Here is a 25,296-nt window from a genome sequence, read left to right as displayed (position 1 = left end):
TCATTCATTTGTGTTCCGAAGATGAACGGAGGTCTTATGGGTGTCGAACGACATGAGGGTAAGTAATTAATGACAGAATTTTCATTTTTGGGTGAACTTCATTAAGGTTTAACTTGACAGAAATATATTACTGTTGTACAGTAGAATTTAAATAACTTCTCAATGCAATAATAACACTGACACTAATAATAGTAATTTATTATTATCTAGTAAATATTATCTATTATATTAGTAAATTATTATCAAAACTTTAAAGGAATAATAAGAAATATTCTATGTTTTAATTTGAACATTAAAGCTCATTGCACATTGTTTGACAAAACAGTTTGTTTATTTTCATATGATAAAAACAAGATAAATTAAATTAATGTTTTCGGTCTTAATTTGTTTACCAGAAAATACACAACACAGAATTTGTGAGGAAAAAATATAACAAAATATAAACTTAATTAAACCATTAAAATGGATTCCAGAAAACAGAACATACAGCATTTGGTAAAAATTTAACGGAATATACACACACACATACACTGTATATTCCATTTCAAATAAATGCTGCTCTTTTTAACCTAATATTCAAAGGACCATGGAAAAAAAGTATCATGGTGCAACAAAAATATAAAATGGCATAACTGTTTTCAACATAGGTAATAATAAGAAATGTTACTTGAGCATCAAATCAGCATATTAGGATGATTTCCGAAGGATAATGTGACACTGAAGACTGAAGTAGCAATGACTACTGAAAATTCTGCTTTAAATTACATTTTAAAATATATAAAAATAGAAATGGTTATTTTACATTGTAATCATATTTCACATTACAATATTAAAAATTGAATCTATCATAAATCACATACAGCTCACATACAAGTTCTTCCACATCAATAAATACAGCTGAGTGAATGAGGTGTGATTTTTAACAACAAATGGCTATAAAGAAAGACTAAAAGACAGAGGGAATCGCCATTGATCTGGAGAAATCTAACCTGCTGTCAGCTTGTGAGTAGCTGTCCCTGATTACATTCATCAGAGAATCAGTCATAGAGGGAAAGGATATTAGGTTTCAGGGGCAGCCATCAATCTAAGTCATTCTTAACCTGATCAAGTACACAACACTCTCCAACCCAACATTACAAGAACACACCACCAGCAATCAACTAGACCGGCTCAATCTATACTCCAGGGACAAATGTGCTAGCATGAGGATTGAGGAGTGAAGGAGGAGGAACGATGAGCAGGTTTCTATATATTTACTCCACCAGTGCCATAATAACAGAACACTAGATTTGATTTGAGAAGTTTGACTAAAGTCATGTCACAGTTACATTTTAATTAGGCTGCACAATATTGAAGAAAAGTGTGATATCGTGACTCGTTAAATGATGCGAAAAAATGATGTAAAAAAAATAATAAACGTAAACGTAAAAACTGCTTAGTCTTAACTGTATGACTTAAACACAGATTCTTATTAAAGCTATAAAAGTTATTCAGTCAAGAGCAGTGAGTGATTTCGTAACTTAAAATCATTCAGTTATCGCAAGCCATTGCATATGCATATCACGATATGTACATTTGCGAGATTTCAATAAATTTGATATATTGTGCATCTCTAATTTTAATTAAACAACAACAAAAAACTAAACTAAAATAAATAAACAAAAATCAGGAACAGATGCATGGAGATTAGAGGTCGACCGATTCATCGGTTTTGCCGATTAATCGGCACCGATAGTTGATTAGAGGAGCAATCGGTTATCGGCAAAAATCCACACCGATAGTTTTTCCGTGTTGCGTCCGTTGCTGGAGCGGCTGAGAAGGGTGCGCTGTCATTACACAGTACAAGAGCTCTGAGAAGGGTCTGCTCTGCTGGCATTATATAGCATGAGAGCGGCCTCTAGGGGCGAAATAAAAACGAACTGACACCTTGTGTTTACATCATAGACCGTAAAAAAAAAATATGGACGACGGGACTTCATTGACTTCCGCTGACCAGAGTTGAAGCTTTCGGAGGCCGCACACGGCGCTGACATCTTGGGACCGAGTCTGCGCAGTAGCAATCTCTGGACCGGAGTTGCGCAGTAGAGAGCAGGAAGTAGAGGCGCGATTATCAAAAGCCCACCCACACTCTTACAGATGCAGAACAATTCATTATGATGGTGTGAAATAAACAGTTATGGAAATGTAGAAATTAAAGCTAAAGCTCCAATCTCCTCCCAAAAATCCTGAAAAAAGTCTGTAAGTGCCTCAGTGACAACTTCACTCAGAGAAGCTGTCAATCTCAGCTGTCAATCATGACGTCATACCCCCCGTTTTTATAGTATCAAATAACTAACTAAAAGTAAACTTATTTAAAGAACGAACACTTGAAATGAAATCGTGATAAAAACTTTCTAAAATGACAGAAACCATCTTTAGGAAACAATATATTTGAAGTGTAATTCAATTGTTTAGTGTGTCTCGCGTCCATTCTAATACATGGAGGGGTGGGGTTTAGGAGCTATACTGGGACCAACCACCGGGGGGATGATCGAAGCACGGAGGCTTCAGTTTCTGAGAGGAGTGCTACAGGCTTGGTTTACATTCACACGTGAGGCTGCGTGCGGCGCTGAGCGGAGAATGCTGCCACATCAGATGCGCGTTTAAAACACGACAGCGAAACGGTGTGAATACAGAACACTACAGTACTTGTTTTTTAAATCATTATAAAGTAGTTAATTTTTTGACTAGATGCTGCATTAACAGGTAAATTACAGCAGTGTGTATGTTTGTCATCAAGGCTGAGAGGACGCTAACATTAGCAGAACCTCAAGCAGCTAAAACAATGTGATAAAAACACACGCAAGTCCGACCCAAATGTTGCATATATAAAATTAGTGATGTGAGAACGCAAACTGTATCGTCATGCTGCCACCAGAAACATAAACAAAGCAGAAACGCATTCGTTTTTTATTAGATAATCACCTTCTAAAATAGCAGACTGTTTGAACATTCAAGTTGCTGGAGAGGACGTGTTGACATTTCTCTGTTTCTCGTAAGTTAGATATTTAAAAAAAGTTAAACAACTGCTTCAAATTTGTTTACCCACGGTCCTTAATACTTTTGTTAATATTTATACCTTTGTGATTATGGTATCTTTTCTTAATCATCTGAAATATCTATGCGTTTAGTACTAGTCTTGCTGAGCACGTCTTGAATGCTTTCATTCATGTTTCACCGTACATCCTATGTTTTTATTAATAATTTGGGTGCATTTTATTGTTAATTTTGTGTTTTTCAAAATGAATTAATTTTGTTCCGCATTCATTCGCAGCTGTTGAAATAGCCATTGTGTATAGGACATAAATTAGGTTAAACTACTGCATGTCCGCCCACAGAAAAATAAATAAATATAAAAATTACCTACACAGAGATCCACAATACTAACATTACGAATCTGATGCGGCAGACAAACGTAAAGATTGATTCCGACTGAAAGTCAGCACATGTAAACACCAGATCGGTTTAGATAACGTCTCATGTAAACAGTCCACCGAATCTTTCAATCGGAATGACAAAAAAGTGCACATGTAAACTACTATGTGGCTATTGATGATTTCTGTGTTTTCACTGTTATACGGTAGGGGGCGCTATTACACATCTCCTGAACGAGTGCAGAATCTCCTGATCAAAACACAGGCGAAGAAGAAGCAGAAATGTGCAATCTCATATAAGAAGATGAATATGTAAAATAACGAGATCATCAACATTAAACAGCATATAAATCAAAACGGCTATGTTATTGAATGAAATGTGGACCTGGGGTCCGTTCTTCATATCTCGTTTAATACATCTGAGATGATTTGACAGATCCCAGATCTTCTAATCGTGATAACTGATCTCTGGCTAATTTGGTTCTTCAAACAAATTTGGGATTGGATTAAAATATCTGGATTAAGTTATATGAGATTAGTGCGCATTCCGCCGAAGAGGGTGAATGTATCAATACTCGAAACCACGATCAGTAATGCAGCAATTGGCTGGCGGCAAGACAGCAACGTAATGACATCATATAATTTAAAAAGCCACCAAAAAAAAAACCCCACACATTTCTGGACTTTTATAAGGAAACAGCCAAACGACAAAACCAACATAGATAAATTAATTGTGCACTGTTTTTTTTTTTATTATTTATATTCACGATTTTATAGTATTTGTACATCCTTTACATTTTTATTTTAATGTTGTACTTAGCAATTCATTAAATTTTTTATTCAATTTGAAGCAGATTTGTTACGTGAGAGTATTAAGGTTTCTTAGGGGTCAAGATCAAGTTATCTGCGTCACTTGCGCTGAATTAAGCAACTCCCATAATATCCGTCATCACTCAAATTAATGCACGGCTCAGATTAACTGTACAGCATGTGTATAAGACTCCAATAAAACTATTATAAAATAAATTATTCCATCACAAATAAATATTTCAATCAAGTAGCTGTGTCTATGTCTATAGTATTATACACAAAATTATAATATTTCAAATACATTTTTATATTATTTAAAATTATTATTGCCCCTGGTTCAGTAAGTAACTCTTGTAATAAAGTAGCAGTGGCTGGGACAGATTTTGAGTATCAAATGCTCCCTAAAAAGATGCAATTTAACATTAAATAAAATTGAGCAGGTTTAAGCTTACGGACCTGTTGCAATGACAGCAATTCCAGGATGAGCCAGGATGAACCAAACAACCCAAGATCATGCCACATCGTCAACAATCAAATCCAGCTAACTGAGTTAGCGACGTACGAAGAATGGACCCCTGGACTGTGAAGCTTTGAGGTGTTTATGGACTCAATCTGTTACTCAATCTGTGTTTTGACAACCAATCTGAATCCCATCTTTGTGTAAATTAGTCTTTGTTAAAAACACGATTTTCTCAGCTTTTTCCTCAAAATGTTGCTTTTTTTCATGAAATGTACCCGCATTCAAGTGTTGATAAAAAAAGAATGCATGAAGCTAGAATAAAACAGAGGCTCTGTTCTTTCTTTTGATATATTGCATGTCCATATATTCATACAACAAGATTTGATGTTCTGTGGGCCATGAAACTTAAACGCTGGTGGTGACTGGCAAATTTCATGTTTACGTTCACTTAAGACATAACGGACTATGTTTACGATGATACTTGACAAGACCGGCATTTTGATTTAATTTTGTGTGAATATTCACGCGCTGTGTGACGCATGGACATGCTTGGGCGTGCATTCATATCGGTGGCATATACGCCTTTGCCGATATTTCTGTGACAGGCTCATATCAGCCAATAAAATCGGCAGACCAATAAATCGGTCGGGCTCTAGTAATAATGTGTTATATAATTTGAGTGGTGTCTTTGTGTCTTTACGTCACGTCTGTATACAAAAAGGAGGAGTCCGGCTAGTAGTAGTTGTAGTATCGCATGTGAGGATGCTGCAGGTGGCGGATCATTTATAGCCTTTTCTCACAGCAGCTGGAATAATTAAATGTATCATTTTGATGGCGGATTGTAATCCAGAAAAGCCCAAACGACAACCATCAGTGACAACTGGAGATTCAACCAAAGTCAAAAACAAAATATCTGACTGTACGGAAATTGAAAACTACAGGTAACGCTAATACACACTAAATACACTTTGTCACCCAATGCTGATGTTGTTTAACATTAACAATTTGAGAAAGTAAGTGTGCTTTCACACTAGCAGTTTTGGTGTGAACCCGGGTTTGATTGATGTCAGAGTTCGGTTCGTCTGGATGATGTTAACGCTGTCTTCCGAACTCGGGTGCGCACCTGCGAACCATACCCGAGTCCGCTTAAAAAGGGTGGTCTGGGGTAGTACTTCGTACTTCGTACTTCGCTCGCTGAAGTGAACCGCTATTAATGACGTATGATTCGATAAAAATGTGTTTGTGTGCGTTTCACTCATTTTCCTGGCGAGCGTGACTGACGTACTGCAAGCAGAGAGCTCTAGATCTCATTTCTGTTCGTCTTCAGCGTTCTTTAGAGCATTTTCAGTACATTCGCAGCAGATAGACACAAGTGCCATTACGTACTGAAGCTTTGGTAACAAAAATATAAAAGTGAGGTGAGCAACGCTATGCATTTTGCACAAGAAGTTTTTCTAAAACTTTTTTAACGACACACTCGCTGTCGTTACTAAGCAACAGGGTAAACAGCTGCTGCTTTGAAGATGCAAACACACCCCGGTTCGGACCCAGATAATATAATATGAACACAGTCCAGTCGGAGCAGGAGGGGGAGCAATCAAACTCGGGTTCGGTCCAGGCAATCGAACCAAGTGTGAGTACCCTAATAAGCACCCTAATAATAATTTGCACAGTTTGATGTGATTTGAGCCAAGCGATTTGAGCCAAGCGATCATTAGATTTAATCACCGTTGATAGCGTCATTTATTGAAATGCTTTTATTCAGAGTTGGTCAGAACAAAAATGCAGGGAAAATTCTTACTTTGGTCATACTTCCAAGACATAGAATCTGTGATTCCGAAGTACACACTGTTGACTGACAGCCAGCCACACTTACTCCTCAAAACATTCGATTAATTCGCGCTGAGGAGCCGTGCCGATGCACAACCCACGTAAAGATGATAATTCCCCAAATAACAGCAATTGCAGATTTCAAACAGAGATGGCGACAAAGAGGAAAAACTTACGGACTGCAGCTTTAATGCAATGTGAAGAATTATTTTTAAAAAAATGTACTTCTCGTGAATTCTACTGGATGAATAAGAAATCAAAATACAAGCAATGCAATAGTGGGGAGTCTGGGGACATCACAAAAACAGCAAACCTGTCTTCTCTCAAACACCAAAATTAATGCTGATAGATACTGAAGACCCTGGTCTAAGCAGGCACTAAAAAGACCCTGTAAAGAAAGACCCTGCAACCAAGCTAACAAAGTTAATATATTCATACAGTGAAGAGCCTTTACATTTTCATTTAAAAGTTTGTATTTTAAGTTGATATCTTCCTATTTGGGTAGCCCCTAAGACATGCCCTTTCTATGTATGGAGTATTAGTTTCAAACAGAAATGACTTTCACAAAGCAGCGTGAGGTTGTTGACACGAGTCTTATGACAGATCAGTCAGATCCTGTTGGCCCTGAGGCAGACACAGGCCAGTGACAAAGATCTCTTGAACTTTCTTTGAGTTTCATGCATCAAAACGTGTCATCATCATCACCATACTTTAACTAACAATGATTATATCAGGGTTAACTTGTGACTCAAACTGTACATGTAATATTTGTTTGAACCCATTCAAACTAATTATAAACACATAATCTCAAATATAAGAGACGAAGAACAGTATGTGAGCCAAGAATGTCCAAATTCATTATAGTATTAATACAAGTGTAAATTAAATTTACACTTTTACGAAAAGTACATTTTGAAGGGCACTTTACAATCTCATGAGGCCACGGGAGAGGATTCGTAAATGGCAGTGAAACCACACACCTGACACATGACATGACAACATGGTGGATGTACATCTGAATTTCATTCAAACTACACACAGTCACACTAAATAAAATATACTTTTTTTAACCATTGCGAAGCAAATTTTAAACCAAATGTAGTACCTACTACTACAGTAGGCAGCAAGTCTTCTTTATAGATAAAGAAGTGATTTCTCATTGACAACACATTTTTCTAATGAAAAAACGCATAAGCATGTTTAACAAAAAAAGATATAGGACATGATTTAAAGTTGCTATAAATTGGCAGTAATGACAGATCTTCTGCTCTGTACAGGCTTTATGCCGGACGTCACATGTACAAACAGGAAAATGATGGTAAATGATTGAAGAAATCCAGCATACGTCACCAGAGAGAAGTCTGATGTTTTCACTGGAAGGCCCAGTTATGACATTTTGATCAGTGTTGCCAATTTAGGGATTTTATCGCCAAATTTAGCTACTTCCTCGTTGTTGCTGCAAATGTTATTTATGTTTGAACTATTTTAGCTATTTTAAAATAAAATTAGATCTTTTTTGGGAGATTTTTTATTTTGGGCAATTAAACTGGCACTGGTTGGCCACACCTTGCCGTGATATCCCATTCGTGCCCAATCCTGCCACGGCCCATGATGAGCCTTCAAAACACAGAAACAGCAGTAAACATGAGAGGCTCACTAAATGTATAGCTCAATGGGGAAAAAGTTATCCGTCCAGCAACTAATGCTGAATATAGCGAACTGTGGACTGTCTGACCAGCATGCTTGTGATAGACAAGTCCGTAATGCAGAAGGGCAAAAGACCCAGAGTAACAATGACCCATTACGGTTACCCCACTCCTCTGAAGCCGATATGGTATGTATGATATTGACTTTTAATTTGGATAATCGGTTAATATAATGTTGAGCAGAGATTGGCAGACAGATAATTATTACATTGTAAGACAATATTAGACAGATCATACATATACACATATATATTAAACACACACACAAAAAAAAAAAGAGTTAATTTGTGACAACTTAATGGCACACTCCTGAAGGAGTTTTTATTTTATTTTTAAGAATTTATTAGATGTGAAATAATATAAAATGTGTTCAAGTTCTTGATCTTTTGTTGAGCTGTGGGTGTCCCTTAAATGGGGATTTAAAAAAGTTATAATACTATTATTATTATTATTATATATTATATTATATATTATAAAGCAAACACTAATACATTTAAAAGTGTATCAGTAAAAGTGGGCGTTTACATGCCAGACCAAACACAAGTTTAAAAAAATTGTAATATCTAAATAAGTGATATCAGTAGAAAGAGATTTCAGAGGAAGTTATTGCAGTTTGTAGGCCTAAATGCAAAATAACTAGCCCCCATTGAACACCAGAGGCATTCCATAACGATTACGTACTCATCAACTCTAAACCGATTGATACACCTAACCGTTTATGAATATCGCCTTTTTGCTCCCCATGCTGTATTTTTTCGATTACTTACTATAGGATTCTCCGTAGTCCCTTCATTCTAGTGACCGCAGACTTTGTAAATTCACTTAGCTAATTGATTTCAGCAGGAATCACGTTGTCGACTGTCATGTGATTGTACAAGCTTGGCCTTGTTGAGAGAAGCGCGCGCCTTGGTCGGAAGTGTGCATCGCGGGAAACGCGCGTGCAGGACAGGACTGATGAGATGAGAGGCCGCCTCGCTGTCAATCATACGATGTTTTGGCTGTCAATCCAGTGTGACCACACCCACACCCTCATGTCCGTTATGACCACCACACCTTCATGTCCAAGATGAAGTCGGTGGAGAAGCCGGTAGCACTAAAAGACGGCCAGTAACGTAGTACTAACTTACTAAACTTAACTTACACGGTTTATCTCAAGAAGTCTTGTAGGCACTAAATAACTTTAAAATGGCCGAAGAAGTGTTAATTACGAGTCCAGGCAAAATAACATCGGTAAGTAGACTATTTTATCACTAAATGGTGTCATTTTGTTATAAATATGAGTTTGTTTTGTAACGTATTTGTTGTCGTTCTAGTTGTCTTATCATCCTTTTGAGCCATAGTATTGATTGCCATAACGTTATAGATTTTCAGTAGTAACGTTAGTTAGTTAAAAAATTATGTCTCAAATGATAGGCTATTTTATTAAAGTTTAAATTTAGGAGGCCGTTGAAGTTTGGTTGATGAAGGTTTTGTAATAATAGTTTTTAAAATGTAGTGTAATATCAGTAATATTTAATGTCACATTTTTCTTTTGTAAGATATGCTGTGTAAAAAAAGAAAAGCTTTAAGTTAATGTCACAAGACATTTTCTCAACATCTTCCCTCACGTGTGGGACTATACATAAGCAACTGTATCTGACCACTTAGTGGAACAAATTAAGTTTTCCACTCATGATCTGAAGTGTAACGACCACTGAAGTCACACCATGAGAGCTATTCTCTCCTCAAAAACTTAAACTGACTTAAACTATTGCTTCAACATTTGAAGATTACCAGAATACAATAGAATGTTTATAAAATTAAATCTATTTGTTTATGAAACGAAATATGATAATAAACATATTTTAATGTGTGCCACATACATATTAAATACTGTACCAGTCTGACACATTAATTTTTTATGTAAACCTGTTCTTTATGTAATCAGCAATATGTATGTTTATCACATATGTATATAAAATATCAATATTTGTTTCATTTCTGATTTAGTTCTTCCAAAACGCCCTCATAATGTCTGAGACTACTTCTGAATGTAATTCTATAACATCAGGTCTACATGCGCGCATAGTTTCTTTCAAAGCTTTTTTTTTTTTTTTAGAAAAAAGAAAGGAACAACCGAGATAGCTTGCCGCTTTAAGAAAAATGTGAGCTCACAAGCCATACATATTTGCTCTTTTCTTTTTAATAGCATCTTACCTCATCTCTGCTGGCAGTGGCTTTCCTCACCTCCTTTGGTAGTTCAATGCTCTATGGATACAACTTAGCTGTGGTCAACTCTCCTGCTGGGGTAAGAGCTCATTGACATACTCAATACCTTGATGACCAAAACTGCTCATCAAAAAAGGAGAATCAGTAGACAACATAGCCAATGCATTTCTGTTCATCACAAAAAAGTGACTTCCAGTAGAAAGATGCACGCCAGGCTTGGGGACAGAATAAACATAGTGGCCTGAACAGAGTCTCTACTTACGCATGATCTCAGAGAATGTTGCTCTAACATGATTCTATGCATTCTAGACATTCTTGATGCAGTGTGTGAATTCAAGGAATTGTGGGATATAAATATTAATATGTGTAATTCATAATTGTTACCAGAGAGCAGGAAGTTTGTCCAGCATAAGGACATGGGACAAAAAGAGAAAATTATCCTTCGTCTTTTATCCATAAACTTGAAGAAACAAAGTGTTGAAGACTTATTTTCATTTTTTGTAGATGACTCAGATGTTATTTGTTCATCTTGGCTTGTCAGGCATTTTGTGCTGCAGTGGTTGCCTCTAGCAGCTCTTCATGTATATAAGTAGGGACCTATTTGCCCTGCCCCATTAGCCTGTTAATGATGAAAATATTTAAATTTTCCTGTCTGGTCTCCTGACTGGCTGTTATATACCCTATTTAAGTGGCTTTGTTTTGTGCTGTTTTTCTTGAAACATCATGTGCTAATGAAGAGGATTCAAACATAGAAATCCAAAAATTGCTGCTGAAATGTATATGTATATATATATATATTTTTTTTTTTTAAGCAGAAGCTCAATCAATATTATCAGTAATCCATATTTTTTGTAAACTCAGTTTTATTTCATTTGAATCTATTGTTGGAGTTCTCCCGAGTCTATTAAATGGTACTGCAGTGTCCCAGGCTTCCAGCTTAAATTCATTTAAAATGGAAAGAAAAAGGTACATAATCCAGAATTGAATTAGATTGTGACCTTAAAGTACACACAAAGAAGAGAGTGAGTGAAATACAAAGAAGATGCTTGAAAGTTCATGTAGATAGGTGTGTCTCACTGAACAGAAGCTTGATATATCCTCCTGGGACCCAGGAATAGACTTTTGTCCACTGTAGTGGACATTGTATTTTAGCGAATTTCTCTGACATCATACATGTCACAGTCTGGATATCCTGTAAAGAGCACATTCAGGGCTTTGCAGAGATACCAAATGTTTGGAGGTTTCACCAGGACAACAACTTCTTCTTGGTCTTTAAAAACAGCTGAAATTAATGTTTAGCACTCTTATGGAAATAATATTTTGTAATTATAATTTAAATCGGATTTATCTCCAAATTGTTTGTTATAAATCAACATCTCAGGAAAATGTAATGGGGTTTCTAATCAAAATATGACTTTCTGCTGTGACAAAACAGGGCATTGATTTCATAAATGTCCACTGTAGAGGACGCCAGGACTTAAATCATGTTTATCAGGCATTTTGGAGACATAACAAGTGAATAGGGAAAGAAATTACATATCAATATTCCAATGAAATATTAGATATTATTATGAAAATGTTGCAAATTATTCCTCCTATTATTACACTTCTATTTTCCTTACATGTTGCACCAAGAACACATTAATATGCAAATTAGATGCAGTGTATAGATACATTGTATTGAATGGGAAAATCCAAGTATGGCCATTTTACCCACATATTGCATAAAGTAAAATGGTATATCAATGCATTCCATTATATCTTTCATAACATAGTTCAGAATCATCTTTAAACAAAGTTTGCTTAAAAAAAAATACTGAAACCTAAAAATTGATTGGTGAATGAAAAATAAATTCTATTGTTTTTGCATATACATGCAATTTCATGTCATTTTATTTTATTTGTGTCATTATTTTTATAGTCCTGGTGTCAACTACAGAGGACATATCATAACATATGAATAAAATATCATTTAAAAAAAAAATTCTCTTAACTAAATACTAATTTCAAAAAAATTCGGGGTCCCAGAAAAGTTTTTGAAATGTGGAATGGCTGTTCATGATACCTTTCTGTGTATATATGAATTGAATCTGGTAGTGCTACATGGGTTAAAAAAATGTTTTACAGATAGTAAATGTCCCCCCAAATAAAATCACTTTCATGACATTCAAAACATACTTGCTTTCTTAAGGCTACCAAGTTTTCTCACGGGACATACAGTATAGACTACTATTATGATACTTTTATACTGCTTTGTTTGTTTGTTATTTTGTAGCTGTAAAATCCCTTTTTTACTTACAATACATGGAAAAGAGCAAAGTATTCTTCAAAAAATCCACTGAAAAAAAAGGAAGCCCATCAGTTTTTCAACAGTATGATGAAGAGTAAATGCTAACAGTATTTTTATATTTTCTCTCTTTCTCTGTCTCTCCATTTCCCTGTCACTCACAGTACATTAAAGACTTCTATAACCGTACAGTGGTAAATCGTAATGGAACTGGACTAACTGAGGAGGCCCTGACGCTCATGTATTCTCTCACCGTTTCTGTGTTTGCGATTGGAGGCCTGGTCGGCTCTTTGATGGTGGGCACGCTGGTCACCAAATTTGGAAGGTAAGTCAGGAGGATACCCATAACATCTGGCATGGTGTGGTCACTCTACCAGAAATTCCTCTGAGTGTCAAGGCCACCAAGGTTTATTCTTCCTCATCTGTCACCCCACCTGACCTCTCTGACTGCACTGAATGACTTTGCCTTTGCCTTGTAAATGGCCTTGTTTGTACTTTGGAAAAGAGCAGACATTTTGTTCCGTCCACCAGGCTCTGAACCTCTTTGTTCCTGATTAGTTTAACCAAATATAAAAAGGCTATAATCATTTACTCAACCCTCATGTTGTTGGATGACTTACTTATTCCATGGATAACATACTGGTAGGTTTTTTCTCTCCATGCAATTACAGTGAATGGAGAATATAGAGCTTAAAACATAAGACAAAAGCACAATGAAAGTATCATAAAAGTGGTCTGTGTGACTTATTTTCCAAGTCTTTTGATGCTAAACAATAGTGGTCTTGGACCACATGATACTTTATGATGCTTTTGTGTCCTTTTTGAAGCATGAATGCTTCTGTCTGCAGCTACCAGTACCTTTTTCAAATCCCCCATTTTTTAGAAGAACAAAATGGTCGTGCAGGTTTGTAACAAAATCAGTATGAGTAAATGACAGAATTTTAATTTTTAGAAAAACTGATTTTTTATAACTGTGGCAGCATGTAGTATTATTGTATAGTGACAAAACTGTTTAATTAACCAATTTCTAACTATGTGCACTATGTTAGCCGTAGCTTACACCTCTATTTTGTGTTGTCCAAGGACTCTGGAAGTCCTCCTGTCTAGTCTGTTCTGAGTGTCTATGAGTGGCGCCACAAGATTTGACTGCAGACATTTAAATGCAAATGAAAGATGATGATTCATGACCCTATTTATTGTTCTAATCAATTTCAGTCCAGCAAAATGTTTTATAGCAGTAAGGTGATCATAACGCAGAACACGGTGCAGCCGTCTGTAAATCAGGGGGAAAGTTTACAACTTGATAGAACTAATCAAGGAATGCAGCTATTTCACCCAGCAGCACTGTCATGGAACATCAGTTATCTGGTTTTGATAGTTAAACTCCCAGGTGGCCGGATATCGAGCATGACTGTCCTAGCTTAATGAGCAGTGCCAGAGCAGGACTTCACATTGTTTGCTTTTGCAGGAAAGGAACAGTGGTCAACTCCACTGTACTGGTGTTCATAGCAGCATCTTTCATGGGGTTCAGCAGGATCTGCGGCTCACCCGAAATGGTCATTTTTGGTCGTTTTGTCACTGGAATACATTCAGGTATGTCCCAACTGAAAAAAGCAGGTATAGCAAAGTAAGACATGAATGGGCTCTGATATGCTTTCCTTATCTCCATCTTCCAGGTATCTCTCTCAGCGTGATTCCCATGTACCTGGGAGAGATCGCTCCTAAAAACTTAAGAGGCTTCCTGGGGCTCATGCCTAGCATTTTCATTTGCGCTGGGGTTTTCTCGGCTCAAATCTTGGGCCTGCATGAACTTTTGGGGAAGGTACAACAGCGAACTTAACTTTAATAATCTATTTAACATCTTGTAGTTACATTTTCATAAAAGTTATGAAATAGAGCTCGGTATTGTTTCAATTTGTGCTCTTTTGATTGACAGGAGGAGCACTGGCCACTGTTTCTCTCTCTTGTGGTTGTCCCTACCTTTATCCAGCTGATGCTGTTACCGTGGTTTCCAGAAAGTCCACGCTACCTGTTGATTGAGAAGCATAATGTTCATGCCACTATCACTGGTGAGAGAAATGATTTTGAGCAAGATTCTAAAAATCTCTCTATTGATGGCATAATCCTATTCAACCATCAAATCTACCATGAATTTTGAAAAAAAAAATACAGTATATGCAGTAGATCGGCTTATTAATCAGTATTTTTGTCTTGATTTTCCATAAACATTTATCTTTAAAACTTTAAACATTTATTCTTCTTTCCACGTTGGCTTTTTTTACGCATAAATATGATAAAATATATTCAGGAAAAAATATATAACAAAAAAAGAACACACAATGGGATAGAATAAACGTAAACCAATGTTCTGATAGTGTTGAGTAAATTAATTTAGTTTTAAGGGTGATTAGATATTTTTACTGGAAAACAAGACAAAATGCTGATTAAGAAATTGGTATTGTGCAGTATAGGTACACATTCTTTCATTGACTAATAGGAGGGTGATCGTTGCCATGAGATGAGTATTACAGTATATGTTATTTGTTTTATTTTGTTCATGGGTCATGCTTAAGTTGGGTATGTGGTGGGGTTGGTATGACTGGGAAATGGCACAGTGACAAAAAGGGCACCTCATGTTAAATCTTTGCTGACCCCTGATATAGATGAAGATTAAACCAATAGCTTGTGTTCTCTTTGTTGGTGCAGCCTTGAAATGGTACAGAGCCAAATGCAACATCCAGGCAGAGATAGAGGAGATGCAGGAGGAGCAACGCTCTCTGTCCTCAGTGGAGACTGTGTCTGTTTGGCAGCTGCTATTGGACCACACCGTTCGCTGGCAGGTCCTGTCTGTTGTGGTCATCAACATCGGTATGCAGCTCTCTGGCATTGATGCGGTAAGGTTAACATCCTGGTTAACATATACCGTAGAGCTGACTACACTGCATGTTTTGAGATTGCTTGTTGTACCTGCTCGTTCTCGTAATAGAAAGGTGATGATATGAACACAGTGAACAGTGATGGGATCTCGGTATGGCGAGTATTTAGCCTCTAAAGCCTCACAAAATGTCTTTCAACATCAGATAAAAAGCAGGAAACTAAAGTGAGTTCAACCTGTGCAGCAGAGCATTGGCTATGGGCCAGAATTTAAAGTGGCTAAAGAGCTCTCATTTCTTTATTCATCTGGAAGGCAAATTACCTTTTTGAAATAGTTTGCATAACTGCAGATTAATTATTCAGATGATTAAGAGGACAGAGCTGACAGAAACCTCACTCCATCAGAGCTTAACAAATTACAATCTTTTTTTTTTTTTCAAAATGTTTATGGAATCTAATTTGCACTACCCTGCTACAGCAATAAATATAAGCTATTATTCAAGCAAATTAGATGTATTTTTTAATTGTTACATCATTAAAATGGTGATTATGGTGATTTGGCAGATCTTTTTTGATCTATAAACATTCCCCTTTAAATCAGAGCTAACAATTTAACAGTTGGCATGTGATTCCAGAAAAGAATAGATTTTTTTTTCCTTCTCAGCAGTAGTTTGATGGTATAGTGTTGGAATTAGGCCTGTCAGCTCTTTTCTGCAATCAGAATCAGGGTTATGAATAAGAATTCTGATGCATCTCAGCAAAAACACTTCTCCCAAAGGAATGGTGCAAAGCTTTCTAGCATCACATTTAAAGGTTGACATGGTGTTGAATTATTTAATTAAAAAATGTTCTTTAGAAATGTCTTTTAATTGGATTATTGTCCTGAAATGTTATTGGTGGCTTTATCCTCATTATTACTTCATGAAATAATGAGGATAAAGACCGATAGAGAGCACATTATCAGGCCCACACAGAATCTGTGCGCCCCAACTCGAAAAGTTGTACATGCCTCACTCCTTTTAAATCCTTTCCTCCTTTCCTCGCTCCACTAAATCATTCATTTGATGTTGGCTAATTTTACACTGCTTGTTACCAGAGCCAGTGAAGAACTCTAAACTCTGTTTTACACATCAGATTCTGCAGAATTCCACAGATTATCTCCCAAAATCAGTGCAGAAAATGCAGAAAAAAGTCAGCAGATTCCATTTGGACTTGGTCAAATTCGCAAATTTAAACCTCATAAAGGCAATAAATAAAAGCTATTATCCCATTGGTGATTTATCATTTCAATTTATTTACAGACATTGACATTCATTCCACTGATTCTGGAATAATAAAATCTAGCATCACATTTTTTGTGAGGAGTTCCAGAACATGACAATGTGTGTGACTTGCATTATTCAGTTAGCCTGGCCTTTACAGAGGTTATTAAAATGTTTGCTGGACAACAGAACAGCAGTTCTTTACAGTTTTATATGGCTACAAAGCTAAAAGATCAATAATCGTCTTTTTAACTATTGTAACTGAACTTAAAAAACACTTTTGCAAATTCATAGTAACCTTAATTCCCGAAAACATAGTCTTTGTCATACTTATTCATAAATAAATCTTGTCTTAGTTTCATGGACTTTAAGTTTTTTCGTCATTGCTTCCTGTTTCTTTTGTTTTCCCATTATTATTAATTACCATGGATATTCATTTGATCATTACACCTGTTAGTCTTTTAGCTCATTGTCTATGTAGTTTTGAGTTCCTCTGTGTTCTCAGTACACAGTTGGTTATTGTTTGTGTTAACGATTGTGCTGAGACACACTTTCTCGTGGACTTGGATTATCTGAGTTTAATTTCTCATTAAATTCATTTGTTTTGAAATCTCTAATAACCCACCTCAAAATGGGCAAACGGCAGCTCAGTTCGCTCCCATTGCCCAAAAGGGACTTACTTTTTTGGACTTTGCCTTGAATTTCTGCCGTCTCGCCGTCCAGACAAATTATGACGATGAGACACTCAAATCCCTGTTTTGGATCAGGGAAAATTACCACCAGCCAGTAGACTTCTCAGACATCAAAGTAGTTAGCTGGAGGGAGGCCGTCACTGCTTCCTCCCTCTGCATCACCGGGGACCATCAGGCTCATGACTCCACCTGATTCCTTCGGCCTACCTGCTCTACCTGGGTCCGACACTCGGGAAAATATGAACATCGTCATGGACTTGCGAGCCGTCCGCTGCACTCCGTTCCTCCACCCCTTTGGCTCAGTCTGGCTCTGCCTTCCCTCAGGATCGGCATCAGTCCTCAGTCGCACCGGTTCCACCGCAGCCCTCCGGTACTCCGGTTCTGCCTCTGGGGGGTTGTCGTTGCAGCTCCGTCTCCATCTGTGCCCAGGTCTCCAACTCCATCGGCTCCGTCACCACCGTTCGTCCCCATGGTGGCGTTGAACTCTGCACCACCGTGGCTCCTCCCTCCGGCAACACTGCCGTGGGGCGCCACCCAGGCACGTCTCTGGGTACCCTACTGTCTCTCGTCGGTAATATCTCTGTGGCTCCTGCCACCATCCGCTCTTCCCTGGTCACTCCTTTCTGCCTGCCTGCCTATTTCCATCCCTTGGCCAACTCCTCGTCTGCCTCCTGAACCCCCTCCTGTACCATACTACGGCGTGGGGCAGCGCCTTCTCAGAGGAGGGCGTAATGTCACACCTTTTCAGTTATCTTGTCTTAGTTTAGTTTTCATCAGTGTGTTTTCAATTCATGGTCGGTTATTGTTTGTGTTAACACTTTGTGTCTTGTGGACTTGGATTATCTGAGTTTATTTTCTTATTAAATTCATTTGTTTTTGGAATATCTTGACTTATTGTCACCTTTGGACCTTTAAATCATGAGTCTTGAGCTGCTGATGTCAAATCCAAGTAAGACTATCCAGGTTTGCCCTATGGGGTTTTGATATCAAATTTGAATATTAAATGACATTGACTGGAGGGCCCTTAGGTGGCAGGTGACCCTGTGAGCGTCTGTGTGTGTATTCAGTGTAAATGGGGCTGACAGGTGGTGAGTCTTGGCTGACTTCAGCATGAGCAGCAGGAGAGAGGCAGTCCGTGTGTGTCCTCTACAGTCCCAGCAGCTCTCAAACCGTCTGTGTTCTCTCTGATTACCCCCCTGCCTAACCTCACACACAGCCCTCCAGCCTTCAAATTGAATCTGAAGTGTTGTACGCCGTAACCGCTCGCAGTCACGATATGCCACCTGTACAAGCCAAAATCACTATCCTTCCCCTTACCCTCTCATGTTCTCCCCAGATCTGGTTTTACACCAACGACATCTTTGAGAACGCTGGAATCCCAGCCCCTGAAATCCAGTACACCACTGTAGGAACTGGAGCTATAGAGATCGTTGCAGGCCTCATAGGGGTGAGTTTTCATATTCAGCCGATACTTTCAATGTAGTCGAATGTGAAAATGGTTTGTTTCAATAATTGATATGATAAAAGACTATCTGACAGGGTTATATAGTGATGCAAAATAGTATCACTTGGTCTATTACTTCATTAGTTTTGACAAAAACTTTTCTTAAAATGAATTGTTTCTTTTTCATACCCCATTTTAAATTTTTTGTTTTAAGCATTAATGTAACAAAAATATATTGATAACAGCTTAATAAAATAAAATATTTTAGTTTTAAACAAGAAAATAAAAAAGAACCAAAGGGATAAAATAAACTTAAATCAGCATTCTTATATCAATCATATATCATATAACAGTCACTTAATATCTTGTGCGATTTTGCTGCTTGTGTAAAAAAAAAAAACACTGTAGGAACTGGATCTATAGAGATTATTGTAGGCTCCATAGGGGTGAGTTTTCATATTCTACCGATTCGTTCACAGAGTCGAATGTGAAAATTGTCTGTTTCAATTATTGATAGTGGTAAAAGACTATCTGACAAGGTTATATAGTGACGCAAAATAGTTTTAGACATCGCTTGGTCTATTGCTACACTAGAGTTGCTACATTTGAGAAAGAACGTCTTTTCATATCTCAATCATTTTCATTTAGCTTTGTCCTCAATCTTTCCCAGCTCACGTTGTGTATTTTTCTACTGTGACACTCATAAAAAAACACTGTATAAGATGAGTGTTAGAGAGACTGATGTGTCTTGTTTTTGCCGCTTCCTTCCTTGGGTCACATCTCAGAGCTGTAATGAAGGCCAGATACGGTCTCTCTCTCTCTCCCAGTTGCGTCGCTTAGCCTGGATTTAGTGATGCACCAGCAGCAACCGGAGAGAAAGAGGCACACTGTTAGTCAGAAGAACTCATTGCTGTCAGTGTCAATTGGCCCTCACTCGGGAGGCGAATGGCACACGAGAGGAACGCTAGAGATTGGTTATAAAATTACAGCTATTCATTCTTATGTCAGCTTCACCCGCCTTTAAGTCAACAGTGCACAGCTTTAGCGCTCAATTTTAGCAGCATTTAATGAAAAAGCAAGGTTCCACTTTGTGCTTTTACAACATTTGCTTTCAAAAAAGCACCAAAAGCCATCCTTTCAAGACCGCAGTTACTGATTAATCTGATCAAGACAAAAGGGAAGTGCCTATTGTGAACATCCACATCTCTTGTTTTTCCTTCAGTGTTTCACCATTGAGCGTCTTGGGCGAAGGCCACTGATAATTGGAGGTTTTGGTGTCATGGGAATGTGTTGTGCTGGGATAACACTGTCTCTCATTCTTCAAGTAAGTGAAATAGTTAATAAAGTTAAAAAATACTTAGCAAATATTTGGACAAGTGAGTGTCGTTTTTTTTTTCTGCATGTGATTGTGAATTATCACACTTTTATCATCTTTACATCATTTAATCACCATTTACTATTATCATATTTTCAGACACATGTGCCTTTCATGAAATATGTGAGTGTGGGGTGTGTGGTTGGGATAATCGCTGGATTCTGTATCGGGCCAGGTGAGCTTTTTTGTGTCTCTCATCCTTTCACCTTTTAATCTACATCTAAAGTAATCTGCATGGCTACATCACATTAAGTCATGCTCAGACACATTCAGTAAAGGGGACTACAGAGGAAAAATAGCCTGTATGGCTAAATCTGGCACATTTACATGATGGATTTGAATACTCATGTTAATTAATGTGCATTGTCCCTTTAAAAAAAAAGTTTAATAAATAAATAAAGCACTGCTTCAATTGGATGAGTAGTTGTCTGCTCTTTGACCCTGAATTCCCAGATGACGTCTTCAAATAGTGAAATAGCGACACCTGGGGGAAGAATTTTGAAAAGCAAGAGCTCAATATACTGTATGTTTGAGAATTAGATGTTGTCATATACTGTATGTTCATTTTACATTTTACACACTATATTTTCTATATGTTCATATTTTATCTGTTCAGAATAGAGTACTTTCAGAAATAAGTCGTTTAAAATGTATTTGTTTTTATTTATTATTTTATATTTATTGAAAAATGTAATACATATATTATTTGTTATTTTTCATGTTACTTATGTATTTCAATAAACATTAAGTATTTAATAAAATTTGTTCACCAAAATTAACTAGGATTAATGCTATCTAGCATTATAAATCCATTAAGAGATTTTTTTTGTACATTGTATTTTACATATTTTTCATAACAATTTTTTAAAATAAATTAAATTGAAATTATATTTTAAAAAACAATACTAACTAGATGTTACATAAAAACGTAATGCTTTTTTTTCTGGAAGCGTACAGTCAGACGCTAAATTGTTCCAATATATTTATTAAGTTTAATAGTTTACATATAAATATATTGTGGCACATGTGATTGTGAACCAAATTTTTTAATTTGAAATATTTGGTAATCGTTAGACTGTACAGATAAAATCTAGACTGCATTGATATAGTGATAGTAAAGTGTACTGTTGAGGAGAAGATATTGACATTTTAAAGAGTTTCAAAGATCAAAGTATGAAAGTTAAAGTGTGTACTTCCCTCTATTAGTGCTGCATGAGCATCAGACTCATAGTTTATGCGCACAATAAGAGCAGAGAGGAGTAGCTCTGCTACAGTGATGAATGAGACTACAAGTGCTTTACTGAGTTGATGCATTATCCAACCCAACTCCAAAATCTATAATTCATTCTCAGGCCCCAGTCTCAATCGGTGTAATTACGTCTTTAATTAGGATTTTTTATGGCTCATTGTTCATAAACAATGATGAATATGGCTTTTTAAGACAAAATCTTGCATGAACAATGAATTACAAGCAGAGTTCCTTATCAATTTAACTGCAGCACGCCTCCTGCTGCAATTATCACGCACAAATAATGAAGCCATCGCTTGGCTTGTTCCTGAATTCATTACATTTGAAATAACACCTTGTGCCTCCTTATTTTTCACTTGTAACCAAAAGGGATTAGAACTTAAGCAGTGGAACAATTTCTGCTTCCTGCGTATTGAGATAACGAGCTCTTCATAAAGCTAGTTTATTATCCTCCCTCCAAGAACTGTTGCACTACAGAAAAGCAGTGCGTACATGCATGTGCATAAAAGTGCATTCATAATATGCTTTTATGCAGTTTATTAGGCAAAAAAATATGACTGTTCTAGGTTTCACAGCACTTTTCTCTGAGATGTAGGTTGGTAATTACACATGGAAAATAAACATGCTGTCACGATATACCATTAATACGCATGTGTCTGTTTTTAGCGGGTGTTCCGTTCCTGATCACAGCTGAGCTTTTCAAGCAATCCCATCGTCCTGCCGCATACACCGTGGGAGGGTCTCTTAACTGGATGTCGAACTTCACCATCGGCTTCATCTTTCCGTTCCTTCAGGTATCGTATTCACATAGTGCAGTTAAAGCTAAAGGTGCACAGCGTATAATCAGAAAAGGGTTTTCCAGGTCACCTTGTGCATTGAAAACATTTGTCAAAGTCAATCAGTGTGAAATTCAATCATCTTCATTTAATTCAGCTGTTTTAAAACGGAATAACTTAGTTTGCGTTCCATCCTATTTCTCTGCTACAGATGTCTGCTGGGTCCTACTGCTATCTGGTGTTCTGTTCCGTGTGTCTGGCAGTGGCCATCTACGTGTACCTCGTTATTCCTGAAACTAAAAATAAGACGTTTGTAGAGATTAGTCAGATGTTTGCTACTAAAGAGGCTGTGGAAGAGAGCCAGGCCCTCACTCACCCAGACCAGCTCAAACTGAAAAAGATGAATGGATATGGTTCACTTGAGAATGGTTCGCTTGAATTCGACAGCTCTTCTTCCTGTCCTTGAACTCGGATGAAAAGCAAACAATGCATAAGAAAAGTTTAGGGATTAGATCAACTCCAGAATCCTATCGATTATCATCGATAAAATCCTGACTGAAAGGCATGGTTAAGCAGCTAGTGACTGCAAGAAGGTCAACAAAACCTGAGCTGAAATTAGTTTTCAGAATTTAGATTTTCAATGATGTTTAAACATCCTGAGCTTTGTGATAACTTGTGTGGAAGGACAATGCCATATACATGCATTGCAACATGTATATTGTTTTTGAGAACTTGTTGAACTTGAAATCACAAACTAGATTTTTTTGGACCGTTTATCATGTTTATGAATTTTTTTCATGTATATAGGACTTATTCATATGTTTATCAATATATTTGAGTATATATATATATATATATAGTTGACAGTGATCTCTTGCACACATTGTGAGCGTTGAATGGCATTGGATCATTTAGTAATGCTCAGGTGCTAACATACCACCTCATCAGAGACTGCTGTAGCAACTTTAAATACACTGAGATCAAACTTGCGCAGGTATTTTACATATAACTTTGTTTTAATAATGTTGTATTTCACTTACAGGCATTTTGAATACTGCTACAGCTGTACATTTGTATTAGTACGTATACACTACCATTCAAAAATGTAAGGTCAGTAAGGTTTTTTTTTTAAAGAAATTCATATTTTTATATTTTTAACAAGGAAGCATCAAATTGATCCAAAGCAACAAAGACATTTGTAATTCTACAAAATATTTCTACTTCATATAAATTCTGTTCTTTTAACATTTTAATTTATCAAAGAATCCTGAAAAAAATAAATCACAGTTTCCACAAAAATATTTCCTCATGTGACACTGAAGACTGGAGTAATGGCTGAAAATTAAGATTTGTCAAAGCAGAAATAAATTACATTTTAAAATATATTCAAATAGATTTTACTGTATTTCTCATCAAATAAACTCTAACTTGGTGCAAAGAGCCAAAAACAATCTTACAGACCCCAAACTTTTGAAGGGTAGTGTATTAAGGTGATATATTTTAAGGATATGTATATATACATATATTTTATCTTGTATATCTAATATATATTATATCCGAGTTTCAATCTAATTTATATGTATATAACTATATTTGACCTCACATGTACTAAAAATATTTTTATAGTATTCAAAACTTTATAACACACCAAATAAAAGTGCTTTAAATGAGCCTGTGGTAACCCATTTATTGAGAACATCAGGGTGCGGAGTGAAAAAAAGCTTACAAAGCAGGATCTGAGTACAGACACCATTGGTTTCTGCCAAAGAGTGCCGTTGCCAGTCAGAGAAGAGCTTCATTAATTCACTGAAGAGGCAGATTTAATGCTTAATTAAAGAGAAGAGTCTCTCACCTTCCCCTATGAATACCAAACAGCTGTACAGCAGTTTATATTCAGATACACATTTGAGACACACCTTTAATATACTACTCTTGGAGGGTACTACATTACTGCATTTTAGGTATGTATCAGATTATGGATCTCTATCTATATAGAGAGCTTTGTGCATGTGTAGTGCTGTCTTTTCTTTCTTATCCCAGGCCTGTGCGAGTATGAATGGGTTTCTCTGGTCTATCAAGCCCCTGGGCGGTGCTCTCCATCTGTGTGAGCCTCTCCAGATCTCCCCAGAAGAGACCCACACAAACTAATGATATCATACGCTTGCGTCTCCCGCTCCAAGAAGAGAAATTGTGAGCTGAATTGTGTCTGGCTTTCTGTTTGGTCAGTCTTCAAACACCGAGCTCAAGGTCACTGGTTAAACAGGATCTCGATGGGCCATTGTGCACAGCTGTACTGTCCCAAGTCATTTCAAGAGGAATTACAGTGCCGGCAAGACAGCAATGTATTGAAATACATCATACTTATTTTTATTCTGCTTCTACTAAACAATTTTCTGCTATTTTTTTTTTTCCATTTTAATGTTATTTTTATATGTTATATTGTGTATAGCATTTGTATATACAACTGAAACTATATCTGATTCATTTACAGAATCGAATGACAGAATTCAAAATCCCTAAACACTAGTAATGTCATAGTAAATTGTATCGATCTATCGATCTATCTGTCCGTCTAGGTGGGACAAGCTCATGATCGGGTGGTCCGGGCCCACCATAGCCCTGTTGGTCCAGATCTGTTTTATTTCTCACAAGGCAGAGCTTCAATATTTTACGTGGATAAGACTGGATAAGAACCTGCACCACAGACTTCAAGTAGCGCTGACATTTTGGCTTTTATGCACTGCTTTTCACTGATTGGGGAGAGGGAGAATGGATAATAATGCCAGCTGAATCTAGTTTTGTAGAATAAAGTCACTCTTAAATCTTCACCCACCCAGCGCAGCTCTAAATACGGCAGCTCATATTTCACTGTGAATTGACTCCCCTGATGGAATGAGTGTCTGTGTCCTG

At 36.9% G+C, this 25,296-nt stretch overlaps 1 protein-coding gene across 1 annotated transcript; it reads left to right on the top strand.

The window, feature by feature from the left end:
* Positions 1 to 9,335: 9,335 nt before the first annotated feature.
* slc2a15a (solute carrier family 2 member 15a) lies at positions 9,336 to 24,055 on the top strand. The gene is made up of 12 exons (XM_079842220.1): positions 9,336 to 9,449; positions 10,408 to 10,506; positions 12,879 to 13,039; positions 14,183 to 14,307; positions 14,391 to 14,536; positions 14,651 to 14,783; positions 15,421 to 15,608; positions 18,879 to 18,989; positions 20,209 to 20,310; positions 20,461 to 20,536; positions 22,277 to 22,404; positions 22,598 to 24,055. The coding sequence occupies exons 1-12, from the start codon at positions 9,405 to 9,407 to the stop codon at positions 22,850 to 22,852; spliced, it is 1,569 nt and encodes a 522-aa protein (XP_079698346.1). The 5' UTR covers positions 9,336 to 9,404; the 3' UTR covers positions 22,853 to 24,055.
* Positions 24,056 to 25,296: the final 1,241 nt, after the last annotated feature.

The sequence above is a fragment of the Gobio gobio genome (genome assembly GCF_949357685.1).
Source record: "Gobio gobio genome assembly, chromosome: 18".
Classification (NCBI taxonomy): Eukaryota; Metazoa; Chordata; class Actinopteri; order Cypriniformes; family Gobionidae; genus Gobio; species Gobio gobio.
This window is presented reverse-complemented; position numbering and strand designations above follow the sequence as displayed.

What these genes read in the sequence shown, in the direction of transcription:
- slc2a15a (XM_079842220.1), top strand. Translation starts at nt 9,405, where the DNA reads ATGGCCGAAGAAGTGTTAATTACGAGTCCAGGCAAAATAACATCG. An exon ending in TGTCACTGGAATACATTCAG is followed by an intron (nt 14,308 to 14,390) that starts GTATGTCCCAAC and finishes TCCATCTTCCAG; the next exon opens with GTATCTCTCTCAGCGTGATT. An exon ending in TGGATTCTGTATCGGGCCAG is followed by an intron (nt 20,537 to 22,276) that starts GTGAGCTTTTTT and finishes GTCTGTTTTTAG; the next exon opens with CGGGTGTTCCGTTCCTGATC.